The following is a 20,667-nucleotide window of genomic DNA, read 5'->3' as shown; positions in this document are numbered from 1 at the left end:
CCGGTTTTGGGCCCCTGGGGGCCGTTTTTGTTACAGGGCCGTTTTTGCAGCATAGCTGCAAAATCGACCCTGTAACAAAATCGGCTGAAAACCGGCCCTGGCAAGGAGCTCGGCCACACGCCCCACCCCCGGGGGTGAGGGTGGGGGGACGGCCTAGCACTTTGTCAGGGCCGGTTTTGGTTCCCAGTCCGGCCCTGGCAGCAAGCAAGCAAGCATTTCCAGCCTTCCAAGGCTAGGCAGGGGCAGGTCCGAGAAAACTGCCAGGGCTGCTTTGAGTTCCCAGTCTAGCCCTGGGAGCATGGCATTCTTAGATTTAGTTTAGCTTTTATAAATCCACTTTCCCTATTTCTTATTGCACGACCCAGCACTTGGCGGACAGCACACAGTATGCCCACCTATACCCCTTGTCCCCTGGTGAATGGCCCTTCGATCATATTCTGTAAAGCTCAGAATGTCAGGTTCAGTTCAGATCAAGCTTGCACACAATTCCTGTGAATCCTTCCACTGGTGCTGTTTCTTCCGGAGTGGGTTCCATGTGATCTGTTGAGTCCTACTGGTTGTTAGATCATTAGAATGTTGAGCGCTCCATTATAAACAATGGAGTACTTCGGGCTTCTAATGTCCGGTAAAAGCATGGAGCTCCAACATTCCAATGTTGCTCCTCAAACTGAGGAGAGATCTTATTACTAGTTATGAGGCCCTCTTAAGCAATCCTGGTCCATGTTGCAGATGGCAATTGAATCTGCTGACTAGACTTTTTCATGGAATTTCTCTGCTGAGGTAATTAGTCAAAAATCATGTTTAGTCCCCTCTGAAGTCCTGTTGTAGAATACAAATCGAGGGGAATGCCACCACTCTATAAAATTGACCTGTCGCTCAAGCAGATGTGTCTGATAGTCTGGTAGCACTCCCCTCACCTTTTAGAACATACCTAGTGTTTCATTCTTCATACTACCTTTTGTATTTTGTAGTTTAATGTATTTTTTTCAGGATATCTGTGTATTTTTGTGGTATAAGTCTAAATAATTCTACATAACTGCATAGTAGTGGTGATACTTGCCAACAACCCTTCGTGACCCTACAAAATGTCGTAAAATGTAATTTCACGTGGCTTATTCCCAGTTTGCAAACAATAAACTCACCTGTTGATGCTGCTATGAATGTTCTGGAGGGCCATGCCCACGAGAGTCCATTAGAAATCTGTTGCTTCGGCTTTTGATAATGGACACTTGTCGAAGGTGGATAAAGGGAACAGAGGAGACTTGCCCAACTTTCATGCCTAATTTCTAGGATAACACTTGTGGTCAATACCATGACTAGGTTTATAATTTAATATTAACACCCACCTCTCTCTCTCGCTTCTCTGTTTCAGGCCTACCAGAAAGGCACAAACCCCAAAAATAGGATTTTGCCCACTGGCGGCAAGGTACTGACATCAGAAGAAGAATACAATGCAATATCGGATAAGCAGTTCCCCGATCCCATTGGTGAGTGTTTAAGACAGAGACGGGAGGGTTCAATGAGCTTCTGGTGGCTGTATCGATGTGTGAATGAATGGAGGAAGTAATGAGAGCTTGAGATTCTGTAGTGTACACCTCAAAATAAATCACATCTAGGTGCTGCATCAAGCCGACTGAAAATATCTTAGACTACATCACTAGCATTTGTTGATCAGAAAAGGACTCTGACTTAGATCTCATGATGTACATCATTGCTCGGTTACACAGCTCTCGTGTGGGATTTCATCATTTCACTCCCTGTATGTGCTGCATTATTCTTCCATTACGGGTCCTCTTACAGCATGGTCTCTTGTTCGGTGGTAGGTGCAACAGTTTTGGCCCAGGGTCTTTGCCCCACTTGAATTCTGCACAACATTTCTGTGGGCATGTGCATGCATGTCCATTGGTGAATGATATAGAGGGCCTTTGGTGCCGCAGAACACACAGTTTGTGATGGCCACAGTTTAAATGGCCATTGGTGGCTTGACATTCATGGAAACTGTTTCTTTGGCATACATGGCCTAGTGTGCTACATTCTACACAGTAAAGTGTATCACAGTATAAATAACCAAAGATTACACAGCATTCAGGTTCAAGTCGCTCCAGCATACATGGGAATGCGCCACAACAGATCTGGTCAAGTGTGCCACAGCATACTCAGCTACCCATGCAGAGGCATAACTGGGCATTGTGGGTATCTGCGGCATATCACACAATTTGTGCTTCAGCATACAGAGTTATCGATGCCACAGCATACTACTCATTCACCACCTCCACCCCCTCTGAAGCAATGCCTGGTCTGTACTGTAAAAATCTTTAACTCCCATATGAGTAACTGGCCCAAGCTGCACTTTTATAACCTACAAACAAAACCCTTATCTCCAATCAACGCTCTTGAATGGTTTGTTGTTTTTCATTGGGGACTCGGGTCAGGCACAGTTGGCCGTCCGTATAGCTTGCTTGCTGCCTCTTGGCTGCCACAGTGCGGATCTGTTATGTCCTGTCTAGGGGTTGTGTGAGAGCACACATGCTCTTTGAACTAGGAAGGATCTCACAGACTGAATTTTGCTGAGTAGGAAAGAAACACCAGAGAGAGGGATTTGCACCACTCCATCCCTTGCACATACACAGTTGTTGAGATAAAAGGCTGTTAGAACATTCCGCCAATGGAGGGCAGAATGTTATAATTGGCGGAATGTTCGAATTAGTAAAAACAAACACCTCTCAGCGCCCAAGAGGGTTTAAATCCCCTCGGGCTCCGGGAGGCCTTTTGTTCACAGCAGTAGCTGTGAGCAAAGTCAAACATTGGATTGTTGGAGCTCCGGGTTCCTACCGGCCATTAGAAGCCTGGAGCACTCCATTGTTTTCAGTGGAGCGCTCAACATTCCAATGTTGTATTATAGCCTTAGAGCCCGCCATAAAGGGCTCTACCGGCTATTAAAGGCCCGCTCCAGCGTTAAAGGCCTGAGCCTAAGGGCCTTTACCAAGGGAACGGGCCTTTAATGGCTGGTAGAGCCAATTTTGGAGGGCTCTAAGGCTATTAGAACATTCCACCCCTGAGGGCAGAATGTTCTAATTTGTAAAACCAAGGCCTTACAGAGCCTGAGGGGATTGAAATCCTCTCTGGCTCCATGAGGCTTTTTGTTCACAGCAAGAGCTGTGAACAAACATTGGAATGTTGGAGCTCCGGGCTTCAGCCGGTCATTAGAAGCCCTGAGCACTCCATTGTTTTCAATCGAACTCCCAACATTCCAGTGTGCTAATATCTTTTAAACAATCATTTGGGTTCTAAGCCCTAAACCCTGGGTCCAGCTGATACTGGTTCAGAATAAGGTGCCCCGCCCAAATATGTGATGGTCGTTTTCAAGCTACAGACCCCTAGAAATTTGGTGTGCCTTTGAGGGCACTAGTATATGCCAGCTTTTGCCCCCCTTAGAAAACTTAAGACCCTGAGAGCAGCTGGGCCCTTGACTTGTGTTAATCCTGAACTGGACCTGCTGGAAACAGACGACTAGCCCTAGGGCCCCAACTACTGAGATAAAGACTCTAATGGAAAGGGCTCTGGTGCTCCCAAAGAACTACTTGGAACAGTTTTACTGGAAACTCTGGCAGAGGGTCCGAAAGCCACGAGTTGCCCAACCTTGCATTCAGGGATACAGAGACTCAGAGCTGCAGACAGATTACATGCAGAGCTTTAAGTGGGATGAAAAAACTGTGGGGTCTCCGATGGGGGCGTGGCCATTGTAATTAAGGGCATGGCTTAAAGCACTTATGCTAAAAATCTGTGCCGCCTGACTGGTATATTGCTGCGTCTTTCCATTCATCCAGATATATAATACAACAAGTAACATTACACGTACAAATTATCAACACCTATAACTTCATTGTATATAATATTGAAAATAGTTCACTTCTTGTAGGTGAGGTTGTGGCGTACGGCTAGATCTACTGACTTTCGAGCCTGAGAAAGCAAGTTCAAGCTTGACATTTGCTCAACATCCTGTGATTCAAAAAATGTAACTGGTACTCATGTTTACGTTACATAAAACTGAAAAACTAGTCACTTTGAAGTTCCATCAAAAGCAGTGATGGGTGCTACTATTGCAGAGTTAAGTGCCCCCCCCCCCCCTCCCCACCCAAGGGTAAAAATGGAGAGCCCGATAGGGACCCATTTCGGCACCTGCTTTCAGGAACTGCTGGTGCTGAGCACTGGCAGGACCCAGCCCACTTAAAGCCCTGATTACATATACCAAGAGTGCAACATTGAATGCCTGTGGCACATCTGGCCTATTGGCGTTCAAGAAAAGGTTGTAGTGAGTCTGCCAGGCACGGGGGCCCTTAGGTGCCAGCTTACTGGCGGCCTCTTTAAACACATCAGCAAGAGCTTTATGACCAGCTGCAGTAACACTTTAGGCGCAGAACATAACAGGTCAGAAAATAAAGGCGGGGTCTCAGGTTTACCATCACATGTCTCCTCAAGACAAGCGCATTGTTGAACCTCACACCTTGCAACATTTCCAAAATGGCGCAGAAACCCTCCACTCCTAATGCTCTGTGCTCGGTTAAGGGGAGGGTGCAATGCAGTGTACTGTGCCTAGAGAACTATTGTGAATACAGACAGGGGAGAAGTAAAATTAATGTGCACGTGAGGGGGCATGAAATGTGCTGGAAAAATCATGGATAATGTTCCCGGGCAGAAAACATGTAGACTATGTCTGGAAAGTGATAGGCAAACAAATGCTGAATAAATCATACATTCACTCCCAGTCAATAGATCTGGGTTAAATCCATTGTTATTTTGCTCACCATGCCACCCCAGTTTAGACCCAGCCATATGCAAATCAGTCTTGACCCTGTGCCTCGTGGAAACAGTCCAGACCGAACTGCCAAGCAAGGTCCTCCCTGGACAGGAAACAAGCATCCTGGGACCGGTTTCTGGGTATTACCCTTCATCATCCAGGTTCGCTTGAATCGAGTGGCACAGTGAGCAAGGGACCCACGTCTGGGCATACCCATCCCACTTAGAGTGAAAAGTCCTACGCAAACAGATGATGGACGGAATGCTGAATAAATCATACATTCACCCCGGTTCAAGAGATCTGGGTTGAATCCATCATTCTTTTGCTCACCATGCCACCCCAGTTTAGAACCAGCCATATGCAAATCAGTCGACCCTGTGCCTCATGGGAACAGTCCAGACCAAACTGCCAAGCCAGGTTCTCCCTGGACCGGAAACAAGCATCCTGGGACAGGTTTCTGGGTATTATCCTTCATCTGCCAGGCTAGCTTGAATCCAGTGGCAAAGTGAGCAAGGGACCGACGTGTGGGCATACCCTGCCAACTTAGGGCGAACAAAGCAAACACAAGGAGATGATGGACGGAGCGCTGACACTTTTCGAACACTCACCCCCAGTCACAGATCTGGGTTTAATCGATCATCATTCTTTAGCTCACTTCGCCGCCTCAGTACAGACCTAGCTATATGCAAATCAGTCTTGACCCTGTACCTCATGGGAACAGTCCAGCCCGAACTGCCAAGCCAGGTTGTCCCAGAACCGGAAACAAGCATCCTGGGACCGGTTTCTGGGTATTACCCTTCATCAGCCAGGCTAGCTTGAATCCAGTGGCACAGTGAGCAAGGGACCCATTTCTGGGCATACCCATTCCACTTAGGGGGAAAAGTGCTACACAAACAAATGATGGACGTAATGCTGAATAAATCATACATTCACCCCCAGTCAAAAGATCTTGGTTAAATCCATTGTTCTTTTGCTCACCATGCCTCCCCAGTTTAGACCCAGCCATATGCAAATCATCTTTGACCCTGTGCCTCATGGGAACAGTCCAGACCGTACTGCCAAGCCAGGTCCTCCCTGGACCAGACAAAAGCATCCTGGAACTGGTTTCTGGGTATTACTCTTCATCAGCCAGGCTAGCTTGAATCCAGTGGCACAGTGAGCAAAGGTCCCATGTCTGGCCATACCCATCCCACTTAGGGTGAAAAGTGCTACGCAACCAAATGATGAACAGAATGCTGAATAAATCATACATTAACCCCCAGTGAAAGGGGAGCATGAGTAATATGCATGGAGGCAAGGATAATCTGCATGAGAGAAGGATGAATCAATGTATATGGGCAAAGGAATTTTAAATAATGTGCCTGAGAAGGAATAAAGCATGAATGGTTAGCATAAGGAAGAGGGAATCTTGAAAAGTGTATGAGAAGGAGAAGCATGAATATTGTACATGGGTAGCACAAGTAGGAATTGTGCAGATAAGGGAGCATGAATAAATGTGCATGGGGGACAAGCACGAATCATGTGCGGATGAGGGAGCATGATCAATGTGCATGGGGAGGGCAAGCATGAATCATGTGCGGATGAGGGAGCATAATCAATGTGCACGGGGAGGATAAGCATGTATTATGTGCGGATGAGGGAGCATGAATAATCTGGCATGGGGAGGGCAAGCATGAATTATGTGTGAATTAGGGAGCATAATTAATGTGCAAGGGGAGCGCAAGCATGGATCATGTGCGGATGAAGTAGCATGATTAATGTGCATGGGGTGACAAGCACGAATCGTGTGATGATGGAGCATTATTAATGTGAATGGGAGGGCAAGGACGAATTATGTGCGGATGAGGGAGCATGAATAATAAGCATGGGGAGGACAGCATGAATCATGTGCGGATGAGGGAGCATGAATCATGAGCATGGGGAGGATAAGCATGAATCATATGCAGATGAGGGAGAATGCATAATGTACATGTGGATGACGAGCATGAATCATGTGCTGATGAGGGAGCATGAATAATTCGCACGGGGAACATGGAAAAATGAGCATATGGAAGGAAGTATTAATAATATGTATCGGAGGGTCGAACCTTCAATAATGTTAATGGGAAGCATCAAGTGTCCATGAGGAGGTGGAAACCATGAATAATGCGCACAAGGAGAAGCCTGAATAATGTACGTATTTGAGAAGCACAAATAATGTACACTGGGTAGTAAGAAATGACCATATAGGGGGAAAGAGTTATTGGTATATATTAGAAGGGAAGCATGAATAACATGTCTGAGGAAGTGGGGAGCATAAATAATATGCAGGAGAAGTGGGAAGCAGGAATAAAGTGCATATGGGACGGAAATAAGTGTAATGTGCATGGGGGGCAAGAACAGAAATATTGTCCTTGAGGAGGTTGGATGCATTAATAATACGGAGGAAGGAGATGGGAAGCCTGAAGGCAGGGCCCAGGGTGAAGCAGTAACAATAGACCATGACTGCCTTTTGTAAACCAGTTCCATGCCCTTGAACTTTCTCCAAGTGAAAAAACTCTCTGTACAGATCTGAGTTGTTAACAAGGGCTCGCTGTACACAACAATACCTCAGGCCTTGCCGGCCCATGACAGCTGGATGACAAAGTGTTTAAACTTGTCAGCGAACAGCTAGAACACAGAGCTGCAATGACCAACTTACTGCTAGTGGCGGTGTGCCCAAGTGGGCGTTTGGGGGGAGCCCACCAAATTGTTTTTCCTTTCATTATGAAGGTCTGGAGGATGTTTGCCGCCTTGCTGATTTTTTTTATTTTTTACTAGCTTAGCCTGTATTTTTAAGTAGAGGCTGGTATAAATATTGGGGAAAACAGTGAAATCCAATACTTATTTCCTTCTGAAACATAAACCTAAAACTGCAACAACATAAAGAAGTCAGCTAACACGTTTATGACAGTGATCTAAATCCTTTCAGAATTTATTAATAGATCAGCTGAGGGATAATAGAACAATCCTGACAATTTTACAGCAATTACTTTTCAGATTTTGTCTGTTCCAGGATAGGACAACAAACAAATGGCCGGTATTTTCTTCTAAGACGGGTGGCAGCCCTACTCGGGATTCGTAGTGCAGGAACGTCTGTCAGGTCTGTGTATCCTGAGTGACGCGACCCTTGTAGCATGAGCCTGCACGACCTCTCATACTGTGTTGTCTCTGACCCGAGATTGTGAGGTGTGGCCGGGTAATTTTTAATTTTCCACCTCCATGCACATTCTAAGCACCAAAGGAATTATAAGCTACTTGGAAGAAAGAGGCAACAAAGGAAATAAGAGAAGTGGAATGTAGAAATGAAGACAAATGCAATTTACACATTTTGAAAAACGAAAAGACCCGCCAAATTGCATGCATTGATGTTCCTGTAAAACCCAGTGGCGTAGCTAAACCGGACCCCTGCGGCAGCCGCATTGAAGAGCGGGGTGGGGGGAGGGTGATGCCGATTGCCGCCTCGAGAGAGCAGGTAAGAGCTGGGGGGAGGCTGCTGTCCCCAAAAAGCTTTCGGGTTCACCCTACCCTTACTACGCCGCGGCTAAACCCTTCTCTTTTTTTTAGCTATTTGTTAGTGAAACTGCGCTGGAATGAGGCCTGGGCAGCATTTTTAACTCCGCTGCCAGAATCTGAGGAATTTGATAATTTTGCGTTACTCTTCTAATGTAGAATTAGCGATAAATTCCGCTGCTCTGCCGGTGAAATTAACTAAAATGATGCGATGGGTCCTGAACAGGGTGGGAAGAGTGAGCAGTCCCTCAAGGTTTAGAAACCACTGCATACCCCTCGGCGCCATTACATACTCTGCAGTGTATCTGATAAATACTTGCTTAATGTATAAATCTCCCTAACGCAATTGTCCTGTAAATATGTGTTCAGTCTTGTTGCTTATTCTTATTTGATGTCGATCTTGCATTGATGTCCTTCTTTCCATCCTATTGTAAAGCGATCTGATATCCTCCGGGATCTTCTTTGCGCTATATAAAACTTTTTAAATAAATAAATAAAGGGCTTAATCACTGCTGAGAATACAAGGGCGCCAACTGGTATTTGGCTGTGCTATTTTCTTAGGGTAAATGCATCCTTGCATCCACTTTTAGACAAGAGGGTGCATTTTGCACTCAGAAAATCATGCCAAATGCCCACTCTGCCCCGTTGCAGAATCCTACGGAATCTGGCAGAGTTTGAATGTAATCCCGCGGACTCAACCTCCGCAAATTCTGCCCACCCCTAAGCTGAAATATGAAAATGACACTTTACTCCGCACACGTTTACAACGTGTGCCATTACCCCACATTTTTTTACTCCGCAGCAACTTTTACAACGCAGAGCTTTACACCGCAAGTGATTACAACGCATTGTCCATTACAACGTATTGTCCATTACAACGCAGTTTACTATTCTAACTCCACCGTGGCGTTATAATGGGGAATGCGTTGTAATGGCTTGTGATGTAAAGCCCTGCGTTGTAAAAGTTGCTGCGTGGAAAAAAATGTGGGATAATGACAAGCGTTCTAACACAGTCGGTGTAAAGGATGTTTACCCTGCAATATGCCCTTCCCTGCATAATTTTTTTTCTTGTTATCTTTAAAAAGGTGAATTACCAACACCCCTGGTGAGGAAGAGTCGTGCCTGGCACACCAAGAAAGCATTTTGAATATTTTATGAGTGCTCCTTCATAACCTACAACGTTTATGGAAATGTATGTGAAAATTGTGCTGTATACTATACTATTTGCCCTTGTGTTTTCCCAAAAATATTCATGGGAGATTTAATCCCACTCCCAACCCTCCAAAACCTTAATCCAGACCCCCAAAGAATAAATATGATTTTCTTGCTTGTCATATTGTTGCCCACTCTACTTCTGATCTCTTTATTTAAGCCCTGCTTCTATCAGAGACCAGCCACATGCCCATAGGATTCGGTCCTGCTCCAATAGGAACAGTCGTGCCTGAACTGCCAAGGCAGGACTTTTCTAGATAGTAACACAGCAACCCCAGTCCAGTTCTGCCTTTTTGGACCTGGGACCTACATCTGGGCATACCTGTTAAACGCAAGATATCTGACTTATCCATGAAATCGATAGCAACTAAATGACACTGGCAGCGTGCTAGAAAAAGGTTAGGAAAGTGGCAGTTGCCACTTTTATCCCATCCAAGTGCTCTTGTGGGATGTTTAAGCCAGGTGGCAGAAAGAGATAGCAGTAATGCAGACTTAGGCAGTTGTATGGGATACAGGATACGTGTGCTTGAGCAGGCTAATCCAATTGCCAGGTGATATCAACCCTATCTGTTTTCTTGTGTAGGGTGAATTAGAACATTGGATAATATGGAGCGCTCCATTGAAAACTATGGAGTGCTCCGGGCTTCTAATGGCCGGTAGAAGCCCGGGGCTCCAACATTCCAATGTTTGACTTTGTTCACAGCTGTATCTTTCGCTCAGGCCTTTAATGCTGGAGCGGGACTTTAATGTCCAGTAGAGCCCTCCATTATATTGTCTCTCTCTAAAACTATACTTGTTAGATAATGATAATAATAATTACGCACTTATATAGAACACGACTACCCGGAGGCATCTCAGCGCTTGTACGAATACCGCCGAGGAACCCTTCCTGGCCTTTCCCTGTGAGGAGCCCACTCCTGGGAACACCCAAGGTGTTCCCAGGAGTGCATCCTCAGCGTTGTTGGGGCCGTTGTAGAGATTAAGCAAGCTATTGCCCAGAGGTGCAGAGTGGGGCTCATGATCAGAATAGGCACCGAGGCGAGAATGATCAGGTCCGAGGAAATTGAGCCCGAGACCCGCCGAGGCGGGTATTGAACCCTGGTCCCGACTACTGCATCAGGGTCTGCCGATCTAACCATTAAGACACACTTCTCTATGAACAGTTCCATATTCGGGGTGATCAGGCCCCAAACCCAAGAGGAAAAATCTTGGTGTCCAATAGAATGAATTGAGTCACATACCAACAGAATTGTGGAATGGGCAGGTCGGAGGGAGGGAAGGGTTCCATCACAGATGATGTCTAGAGTACTGTTGCTGCAGTTACTGGATTTTTGGCCCATTCTTCACAATTCTAGCCCTCTTAGCTGCAAGGACTGCGTGGCTCTTAGGTGATTCACTCTCTCGAGCAGCATCGACGCAGAATTTGAGTCAGCTGGGCCGAGTGTAGATTTATCTCGCAATCAGGGACCTTTGCTGGCCAACTCAACTTTCTCCTCTTTCAGTAAGGTTTCAATCATGATGCTTTCACCACAATCCAGGAGTTGTTCCTAGCTTTAGAGAAATGGCACCAGCAAAGGTCTATTCCCTGGCAAACCTCTTCTTTACACTGGTCTTAAAGAAATTCAGCTGAGTTCTTCGGAGGGATAACAGGAATAGAGTTTCAATAGGACACTGCTGGAGGACTAGAACCAACCGAAATGCCATCTTTCTGTAAAACTTGAGGACAACACCAAACAGGCGTCTTGCTTCTTTTCTATGCATTTAAGGCCTTCAGCACTAATGTGGCACAGTCGCTAAGTGGGGGCGCATATAAAAATCCTTACCCCCTTAACTGTAACCTGCGGTCACATGGCATCTATTGACCTTATACGAGCGGGCATTTTCTACTTTTCATCTTAGAAAATACTGCCCTTTGGCTGTACCGTCTTTCAGCTAAGTTAGAATGTTGTGTCCAAGCACCTATTGATAAAAGGTGGAGCATCACTAGTGGGCTCGTAGATTATCAACCAGGGGGCTGTATTTCCTTTAGCTTGCCTTTTAAGACATTGCTGCTGTTCTGCATTTGCCTGGAATTTTTTCTAGTGGTGATTGGTTATTCTAACGTACACTAGTGCTTGAAATGAAAAAATAGAAGTGCAGGTACTCTGTACCAGAGTACCTGCTTGTTTTTGAGAAATGCCGGTACTCTCCAATTAAAAGTATAGCATTTCTTTTCAGAAGTGCCAGTACTCTTCGTCTCAAAATAAAAAAAAGTGTCGGTACTCCGTACCGGAGAGTACCGGACCATTCAAAGCACTGAACTTAACTGAATACTGTTGACCTAAGAGTGCCTGGAGGGGTTCCTGCCCCTAAATAATTTTTAGTATTAAATCTTTTTATTGCAACAACAACAAAAAAACAAAAGAAAGGAAAGGCTCTTACACACAGCTGAGAAATATCAAGGTACAAATTTACATTTTTAGAGAGTGGGAGGTCACACAATATCGTCCATATCCTGTAAACTGACTTCTAAAAGCTGAAGGCCAATAGTAAGGCATTCATTTTGGGTAGCGCATACTCTGGATGTAGCGCCACTGCCCTGGGCCATTCTTGCTTCTAACATAATCCTTTAAGGTACTTGGAAGATGAGTATTTACCACTCTAGTTAACATGCATTGTTGCTTCATCAGTGCTGGGCTTTCACATGAACGCTTGGATTCAGATGTAATATGCTTAATAATTAGCAGCTGGTAAGATGACTCCTTGGGTGCGGCATCTGCAGAAGGTATCTTTGTTTACCCTGTAAGTCACATAGCTGGGCCTCTGTGTGTGGCCCTTAATTGGCTAGCCCTTCCAACGTGTTTGCCATCTGTGCCAAGACCCCGAAAGGGGGTGATCCCGAAGGCGCGGGCAACGGGCAGCGGCAGCATCCAGCATCATCGGCGTTGAAAACAGAGCCTACCCCCACGCTCTCAATGGAAGAACCCGGAGGTGGGGAGACAGGACGTGGCCATTTTTTGCCGGATGTGCCATTGTCGCCCACTTCTATATGACCTTTTAAGTCACGTTGTAGAGTGCGTAAACCAGTGCTTAACGTGTGCCGGTGCGTAGCACCCGCACATAATTCTTTAGACTGGCTCTTATTTCTGAAAGTCCACTACATGGTGGTGCTGTTTGTCTATTTTTGAGCAGGGCACACCAGTTAAGCAATTATGTATGTTTTAAAATAATAATTCTTGAAGAGTCCAAACGGTCACGTTTGTAGAAGTATGATGCTTATTAAACACAATTTACGCTGGCATGTAGCAGTGTTGGCAGTGGTTCTCCTGAATAATACCTTGGGCCCAGGAACTTATGTTTTTATTTCTTTTCACCAAGTAAGCACTAGCTTAGACGTCATGTGGAATGGTGGCACCGGGAAGTCTACATACAAAACACGTTTTTTTTAAATTCTTTTTTATTGATTGTGCCCCCACACCTTCCTGTCATCTGTGTTTCCAAAAAATGCTTTTATTCTTTCAAGGCTCGGGGAATATCTGTTTGCCTCGTATATAGGTCATAGGGCCCTGGAAAGGACTTCAGTGGAACCGTCTTTGGAAACTTTACCAATCCGCAACACCTGTGCACGGGAGATTTATTCAGGAATCTCGTGTTACAAACGAGCTGGGACACCGCGTGAGCGCTCTCAGGTGCCAGGACCGCGTCACTCACGCTCCAGGATGTTTTGCAATCGTGGCCGCGTGCAGCCTTTCAAAGATGCCAACGCAGCTCGCAGCCTTTGCAACAGAGCAGTCCTCATGGCTTGGAAATAGCTGATAAGCGCCTCCTCTCTTTAGAATTTTATGGAATTGGGTTTCTTGTGCACCTTACTGGACATAATGGGGCTAATTCTCAAAGACATTTACGAGAATGGAAGCAGTGCTACAGGAGCACACCCTCAAAAACCTTTTAATACATTTGTTACTCTTTATGAGGTCAGAGGTAAAAGTACAATACAAGTTACCTAATTAGCATTCGATAAGTTGCCCAGTATATGTTTTGCCCTAGGGGCCTCAACAAACAATATAGTAAAATCGTGTATAAGAACCACGTCAGAATTAGAAAGCAGGCCTGTGGAATCGCTGGGACTACTCTAAACAACCAAAGGTTAGGAAGTAGGAGGCCCACGGGAGAAGTGTGCAGTGTCTAAACCGCGGGTTACCATTGACTTTCTATTGTGAAACAAATAAGTTACAAATTTACAGTTTAAGGATACTTCCGGATGGACTACGATGAAACCCTTTTAGACTTAGACACTAGGAGGGCCAATACCCTCGAGACTACCAGAGTACTTGTGTTACCTCACCCACGGAAGCCGGGTGCATAGGTGTCTTTTGGTGTCGGGTGTCGTCGTCGATTTCAATGGAGAGCTGCAAAGAAGTGCTGCAGGCGACCAGAGGAAAAGTGTCCGGGTGGATCTAACGGTGGATCGAAGATCTGAAGAACCTGAAAGCAGAAGTGACAGAGTCTGGGTCACTTGCCAGTGACCAGGATGGCAATGGAAAGCTGCCAGCCAATGTCAGGTGATTTCAGGTAAGAAGGTGAAGTTCGTCTCTTCAGCCACGAGGACCAGAAGGCGACGAAGATGACCAGTAGCTGGATTCGAGCTGTCCCATGAAGGATCTAGTTGACTGCGGTATCGGTATCCGGATTGGACCCAACAAGCCTTGGCAAACGCAACCCACGCAGGATGTCGATATTGGCTTTGGTGCAGACCAGCAAGGTCTGTGGCACTTCTCCTTTGTAGGGAAGCTGGAGCAAGCTTGGAGCAACCAGGAAAGCAAGTTAGATTAAAAATGGAGTCTTCCGGGGGCTCACTAGCCAACGGACTAGGAACTGGGAAGACGCGTTGAGCTGTAATGCAAAAGCGGGGCCCACGGGATACTCGCGGAGTGAGGGCCTCTGAGCTTCAGTGCAAATGGTGCTCGGGTCTGGGGCTTCAAGCACCCCAATGCATGACTTCGAGTTACCTCGTGAAGTGAGTGCAGCTTGCAAAATGCAGGATGTCCAGGAGTTCCGGTCCCACGTCTCTCGTGTCCGCCACAGGTCTCAGCTTTGCTGTGAGCAAAGGTCGGGTCAGAGATGTCAGGAAGGCCATGTTCTGTGTCGCAAATTCTTTGGGATCTGGCGGGAGCCTCGAAAATGCAAACTGGCAAAGTTGCTGTTGGTGCCTGTTTGAACATGGTGGTCACTCCTTGACCACAAGGGAGATGTCCTCCGTCTTCCAGTCGAAATGGAATGTCGAAGGTCCAGGATTTATGTTTCAGAGTTTCGTCCAGGGTAATCTAAAGTCCTAGGGACCAGGCTCCTATACTTATACTAAGTTTAGGGGCTGGACTACATTTAAGGTCCCTCCGATGGGTGGACCTGAGAAGGGGGTGGTTACCCCCCTTTCCCCTTGTCCAGTTTCGCGCCAGAACTGGGGCAGAGTGCCCCAGCAACTGGTTTGAACTGGGAAATGCATGGAGCACCTAGTGTGCCCCAAGCAGTGTCTGGAAATCATTCACTGAATGCAGCCCTCCCTGCCCCAATACACAAAACCCTGTCTGAGGAGATGCCAGCAACTCCCTGAACAGGAAGCCTATTGTCCATGCCTCCCCTGCCGGAGTTTCGTCCAGCAGCAGGAGGGCAGACTCGTGTGTGTGGCAGCAGCATCCATTTTAGAGTTTTGTGAGAGTACCTCCTCTTCATTCTTAAGCTGTTTGGAATTATTTATTTTTTATCAAACTTAACAACTCCATATGTGTTCCTGTGATCTCCAGTCCCCCATGACTTTATCAACCCTCATGACCATAGGTCAATGGGTGGTGTTCACAAAGTGATGAATGGGCACCTTGAAAGATAGGAAATCTCTAAAAAAATCTTACTAAAGATGCAGTGGGCAATTGAAAAATCAATTCTATGTATTCATGAAATGAGGATATTACTTATTTTTAGGGGTTCCACATGAACATTTTTTTCTCCAAAATATGAAATACAGCCTCAAAAAGCAGGCCTGCAACAGAAGAAGTATGCAACATTACACACCTATTAAAATTCGGCCCAGTAAACATTCCTAAAGCCAGTGAAACATACTCCCAACATGTTATAAAATTGTACTAAACTACTATACCAACTGCAGTTCTATAAAGTCGGTGTCTGGAGTTACTTTTAGGTACATTTTTATTTTTGTAGGTTGATATTTTTGACTGTCTTTATCTTTGTGGTCTGCATTATAAAGTCTTATTTTTAATTGTCAGTATTTTTGTAGATAGAACTTGTTGTATGTCTTTGAGTATTTTTATAGTTTGTATTTTTGCAGCCTTCGTTTTAAGGTCTCGACCTCTGCCAATGCGCTTGCGCATTGCAGATGTCGAGACATATAGAGGCGGAACAGGAAAGCTGACCAAGAGGGCTTTGGCAGGCGGATTATGCTGAGTGCACGTGCTCCTGCACACGCTTGCCATTTGCTCCCCGAGCCGCCTGCATCATCGCATCGGACCCGCCACAGCAATGCGGAGAGCTTCACACTTCAAAGGAATGCTCTCCCCTGCCCCCCTCTCCGCAATGCCTCGCTTCCATTTGCTCCCCGTCTCTCCGTGCTTACTGCAATGTGTCCCCCCCATAGCGCTGTTTTTGACGCTTCCGACTTCAAAGGCTAACGCTCCCCCGCCCCCCCCCTCCCCGCCACAGCAATGCCGGGAGCTTGTTTCAGAAAGTCGGTGTGCTTGATGCTGTAGTGTTATAGGTGACCATCAGTATCCCTGACGGGGTTTTTCAAGCACTATGACATCAAAACTATTTCTCTTGATGCAAGCACTTACCTCCATTGCATACATTGCTTTCGCATGAGCATGTATCACCAAAAAGCACTTTTAAATTCTTTTACTTTACGAGGTGAGGAATGGGATGCTCGTGCAATTATGTGGATTATGCATACTTGGTTGTCATGCAGGCTTGCAACCTTTGTTTGTTGAGATGTTCGAGATGGTGCGTAGGTACATGGAAAGTATGCATAGATGTGATAATAAGAGTAGCTGTAATACTGTGAGTTTTGTGGTGTGAGACATGGTGGTTCTAGCCCTTATCTCATTAGAAAGTTATCAGGCCCAAGTCGGCGCAGACAGGTGATGCCCTTCTCTACACCCACCCACTTGTCTCAGGCATCTAGACGAGTCACCCAGAGGGAATTGGTGAGTAAGTTGGACTGAATTTTCCTTGGCTGTGATTGGCTTCATCGTGGCAGCCAGGTTACGTGGCCTACTGTGATCTGAGCCGCAGGCTAATTGGTGGCAAGGCTTCCTCGCGTGCCATGTATCTCTCATCTTCCTCCTCTAACTCTCTCGTCATGCATCTCACATTCACTGTCTCGTGCACAAACTTTAACAGTCTCTCATTCATTGTATCTCGCATTGAGTTTCTCCAAAGCATTCCTCTCCTTGTCTCTGTCTCTCTCTCTTCATGCATCTCACATTTTGAACGTTCCTCTCGTCCTGCAATCTCACTAGTTTCTTTCTCTCTCTCACCCTTGCTCTCATAACGTATCACAATCGTAGTCTCTCTTGCCTTCTTCGCTCTCGTTATCCTTCTAATTCACACTCAGTGACTCTCCCTCCTTACACTCTCTTTCTGTTCAGTGGCCTTCATTCATGGCCTCATGTGCAAATCTCAGGTCGCGCTACAGGTGCAATTTTCGTGCAGCATCTGCAAATTATTTGTGTGCAGAGGTAGATGTAAAAAATGATCACAGCACAAAATGGCATTCAGTAGGATTCAATATCCATATTAAAGAGGCAGAAGTGTGCTTTGTGAATCCTGCCGAATGCCTGTGAATGCAAGGATAGAAGCCTATGAAGGGCAGCAGACTTAAGTCCCTCCATTCATATTCACAAAATTGCGTTTTTTTTAATTTTGTTTTTTTATTGCAGTCGCTGTCTATCAAAGGGACAAGGGCTGGAAAGAAAAAGACATTTCAAATGATGCCAAGTGCTCTGCGGAGGCATTTTTCTTTCCAATGCCAGAGCTGCCTTCACCCTCACCCCCTCTCACCCTCGCACACCCTCTCACCCACTCACATCCCCTCACCCTAACTCTCCCCCTCACCCTCGCTCACCCTCACACCCCTCACCCTCACACACCCTTTCACACCCTTTCACCCTCACACACCCTTTTACCCTCTCACCCTAACACCCCATCTCACCCTCACACATCCTCCCCCTCACACCCCCTCACATCCCCTCTTATCCCCTCCCCCTCCCCCTTCCATCCCATCACCCTCCATCCCCTCACCCTCCCTCACACCCTCACCCTCGCACCCTCTCACCCTCACCCACCCTCTCACCCTCACAAAACCCTCACACCCCTCACCCGCACACCCCCTCACCCTCACAACCCCACACACCCTCACCCACCCTCACACCCCTTCACACCCCCACACCCTCACACACCCTCACTCACCCTCACTCACCCTCACACACCCTCACCTCCCTCACCCTCACAACCCTCTCACCCTCATCCCCTCACACCCTCTCACCCTCACACACCCTCACACCCTCTCACCCTCACACACTCTCACTCCCTCTCACCCTCACACACTCTCACTCCCCCTCACACACCCTCACTCACCCTCACTGACCCCCTCACCCTCCCAACCCTCTCACCCTAACTCACCCTCATCCCTCACACCCCACACACCCTCACCCTCACGTCCTCTCACCCTCACACCCCCTAACCCTCAGACACCTCTTCACCCTCACACCTCCTCACTTTAACACCCCTTCACCCTCACACCCCCTCATCCTCACGCTCACACCCTCTCACCCTCACACCCCCTCACACCCTCACATCCCCTCACCCTCCCTCACACCCTCACACCCCCTCGTCCTCACCCTCACACCCCCTGATCCTCACCCTCACACCCCCTCTCACCCTCACACCCCCTCACCCTTGCACTCCCTCACCCTCACATCCCCTCTCCCTCACTCACACCCCCTCACCCCTCACCCTCACACCCCTCACTCTCACACACCCCCTCACCCTCACTCACCCTCTCACCCGCGCTCACCCACCCTCACACACCCTCACTCTCAGACACCCGGATGTATGACGGTACACCGTGTACCGTCACAACGCATCCCTTTACACCGCATCCCTTACAACGCAAGTCGTTACCACGACTTGCGTTGGGGGCGCAGATTTCGAATAGTATAATTTACTATTCTAACACCAGTCCCCGTGGACCCTAGGGAAGGTGTTGGGATAGTAAATTTACTATTTTTAATCCTTTAGCGCCCTCCAGCGCAAGTCGTGGTAATGACTTGCGTTGTAACGGCTGCGTGGTAAAGGTACCGCGTGGTAAAAACTTTGTGGTAAAGGATGTTTACCACACACCCTCACCCTCACACACCCTCACCCTCTCACACACCCTCACCCTCTCACACACCCTCACCCACTCACACCCTCATCCTCACTCTCTCACCCTCACATACCCCCTCACCCTCACACCCCCTCACCCACCCCCTCACCCTCAACACCATCTCACTCACCCTCACACACTCTCTCACCCTCTCATCCACCCTCACTCACCCTCTCACCCACACACCCCTCACCCTCACACACCCTCACCCTCACACACCCGCTCACTCACTCTCACACACCCTCTCACACACCCTCTCACTCACCCTCACACCCCCTCACCCTCACACACCCTCACACACCCTCCCACCCTCTCACCCACCCTCCCTCTCCCTCACACACCCTCAGCCTCCCTCTCCCTCACATGCCCTCACACTCACACTCCCTCTCCCTTACACCCCTTCACCCTCACCCACCCACACCCCCTCACCCTCACCCACTCCCTCACCCGTACACACCCTCACTAACACACCCGCACCCCCACACACCCTCACCCTCACACACACCCTCACCCACTCACACCCCCTCACCCACTCACACCCCCTCACCCACTCCCTCACACTTACACACCCTCACTCACACAACCACACCCCCACACACCCTCACCCTCACCCACACCCTCACCCTCACAAACACCCTCACTCTCACACACACCCTCACTCTCACACACACCCTCACTCTCACACACACCCTCACTCTCACACACACCCTCACTCTCACACACCCTCTCTCACACACCCTCACCCTCACACACTCTCACACACCCTCACCCTCTCACACACCCACACCACTCTACCACTCTACCGCCCTCACGCTACCACTCTACCGCCCTCACTCTACTGCCCTCACTCTACCACTCTACCGCCCTCACTCTACCACCCTCACTCTACCACTCTACCGCCCTCACTCTACCACCCTCACTCTACCACTTTACCGCCCTCACTCTACCACCCTCACTCTACCACTCTACCACCCTCACTCTACCACTCTACCACCCTCACTCTACCACTCTACCACCCTCACTCTACCACTCTACCGCCCTCACTCTACCGCCCTCACTCTACCGCCCTCACTCTACCACTCTACGGCCCTCACTCACTCTACCGCCCTCACTCACTCTACCGCCCTCACTCACTCTACCGCCCTCACTCCCTCTACCGCCCTCACTCCCTCTACCGCCCTCACTCACTCTGTCGCCCTCCCTCACTCTATCTTTCACCCTCCCTCACTCCATCTATCTTTCGCCCTCCCTCTATATCGATAGCCCTCCTATCTAGCTATCCCCTTCCCTCCCTCTATCTATCGCCCTCCCTCTATCTATGCTCTCCTTGTATCTATCTATTGCCCTCCTTCTATCTATCGCCCTCCTTCTATCTATCACCCTCCTTCTATCTATCGCCCTCACTCTATCGCCCTCCCTCCCTCTATCTATCGCCCTCCCTCTCTTCCACCCACCTCCTTCTCTAACTCCCTGTTCTCTTTTGCTGTGTTGATCTGCTGCTCTCTTCCACGCCGCCTCCTTCTTTAACTCCCTGTTCTCTTCTCCTGTGCTAATCTGCTGTTCTCTTCCACCCGCCTCCTTATTTAACTCCCTGGTCTCTTCTCCTGTGCTGATCTGCTGCTCTCATCCACCCCACCTCCTTCTTTAACTCCCTGGTCTCTTCTCTTCTCCTGTGCTGAACTACTGTTCTCTTCCACGTTCCTCCTTCTTTGAC

At 47.8% G+C, this 20,667-nt stretch overlaps 1 protein-coding gene across 1 annotated transcript in view; it reads left to right on the top strand.

Annotated features, from left to right (window-relative positions):
* NIBAN1 (niban apoptosis regulator 1) overlaps window positions 1–20,667 on the top strand; it is a 393,109-nt gene that overhangs the window by 196,608 nt on the left and 175,834 nt on the right. Inside the window, exon 4 of the mRNA XM_086957112.1 lies at window positions 1,373–1,487. Coding sequence (XP_086813238.1) covers window positions 1,373–1,487 — 115 coding nt within the window. The remainder of the gene's footprint in view (window positions 1–1,372; window positions 1,488–20,667) is intronic.

This window comes from Lissotriton vulgaris, chromosome 1_1, assembly GCF_964263255.1.
Source record: "Lissotriton vulgaris chromosome 1_1, aLisVul1.2, whole genome shotgun sequence".
Classification (NCBI taxonomy): Eukaryota; Metazoa; Chordata; class Amphibia; order Caudata; family Salamandridae; genus Lissotriton; species Lissotriton vulgaris.
Note: the sequence above shows the minus strand (reverse complement) of the source record. Positions and strands in the feature narration are given on the sequence as shown.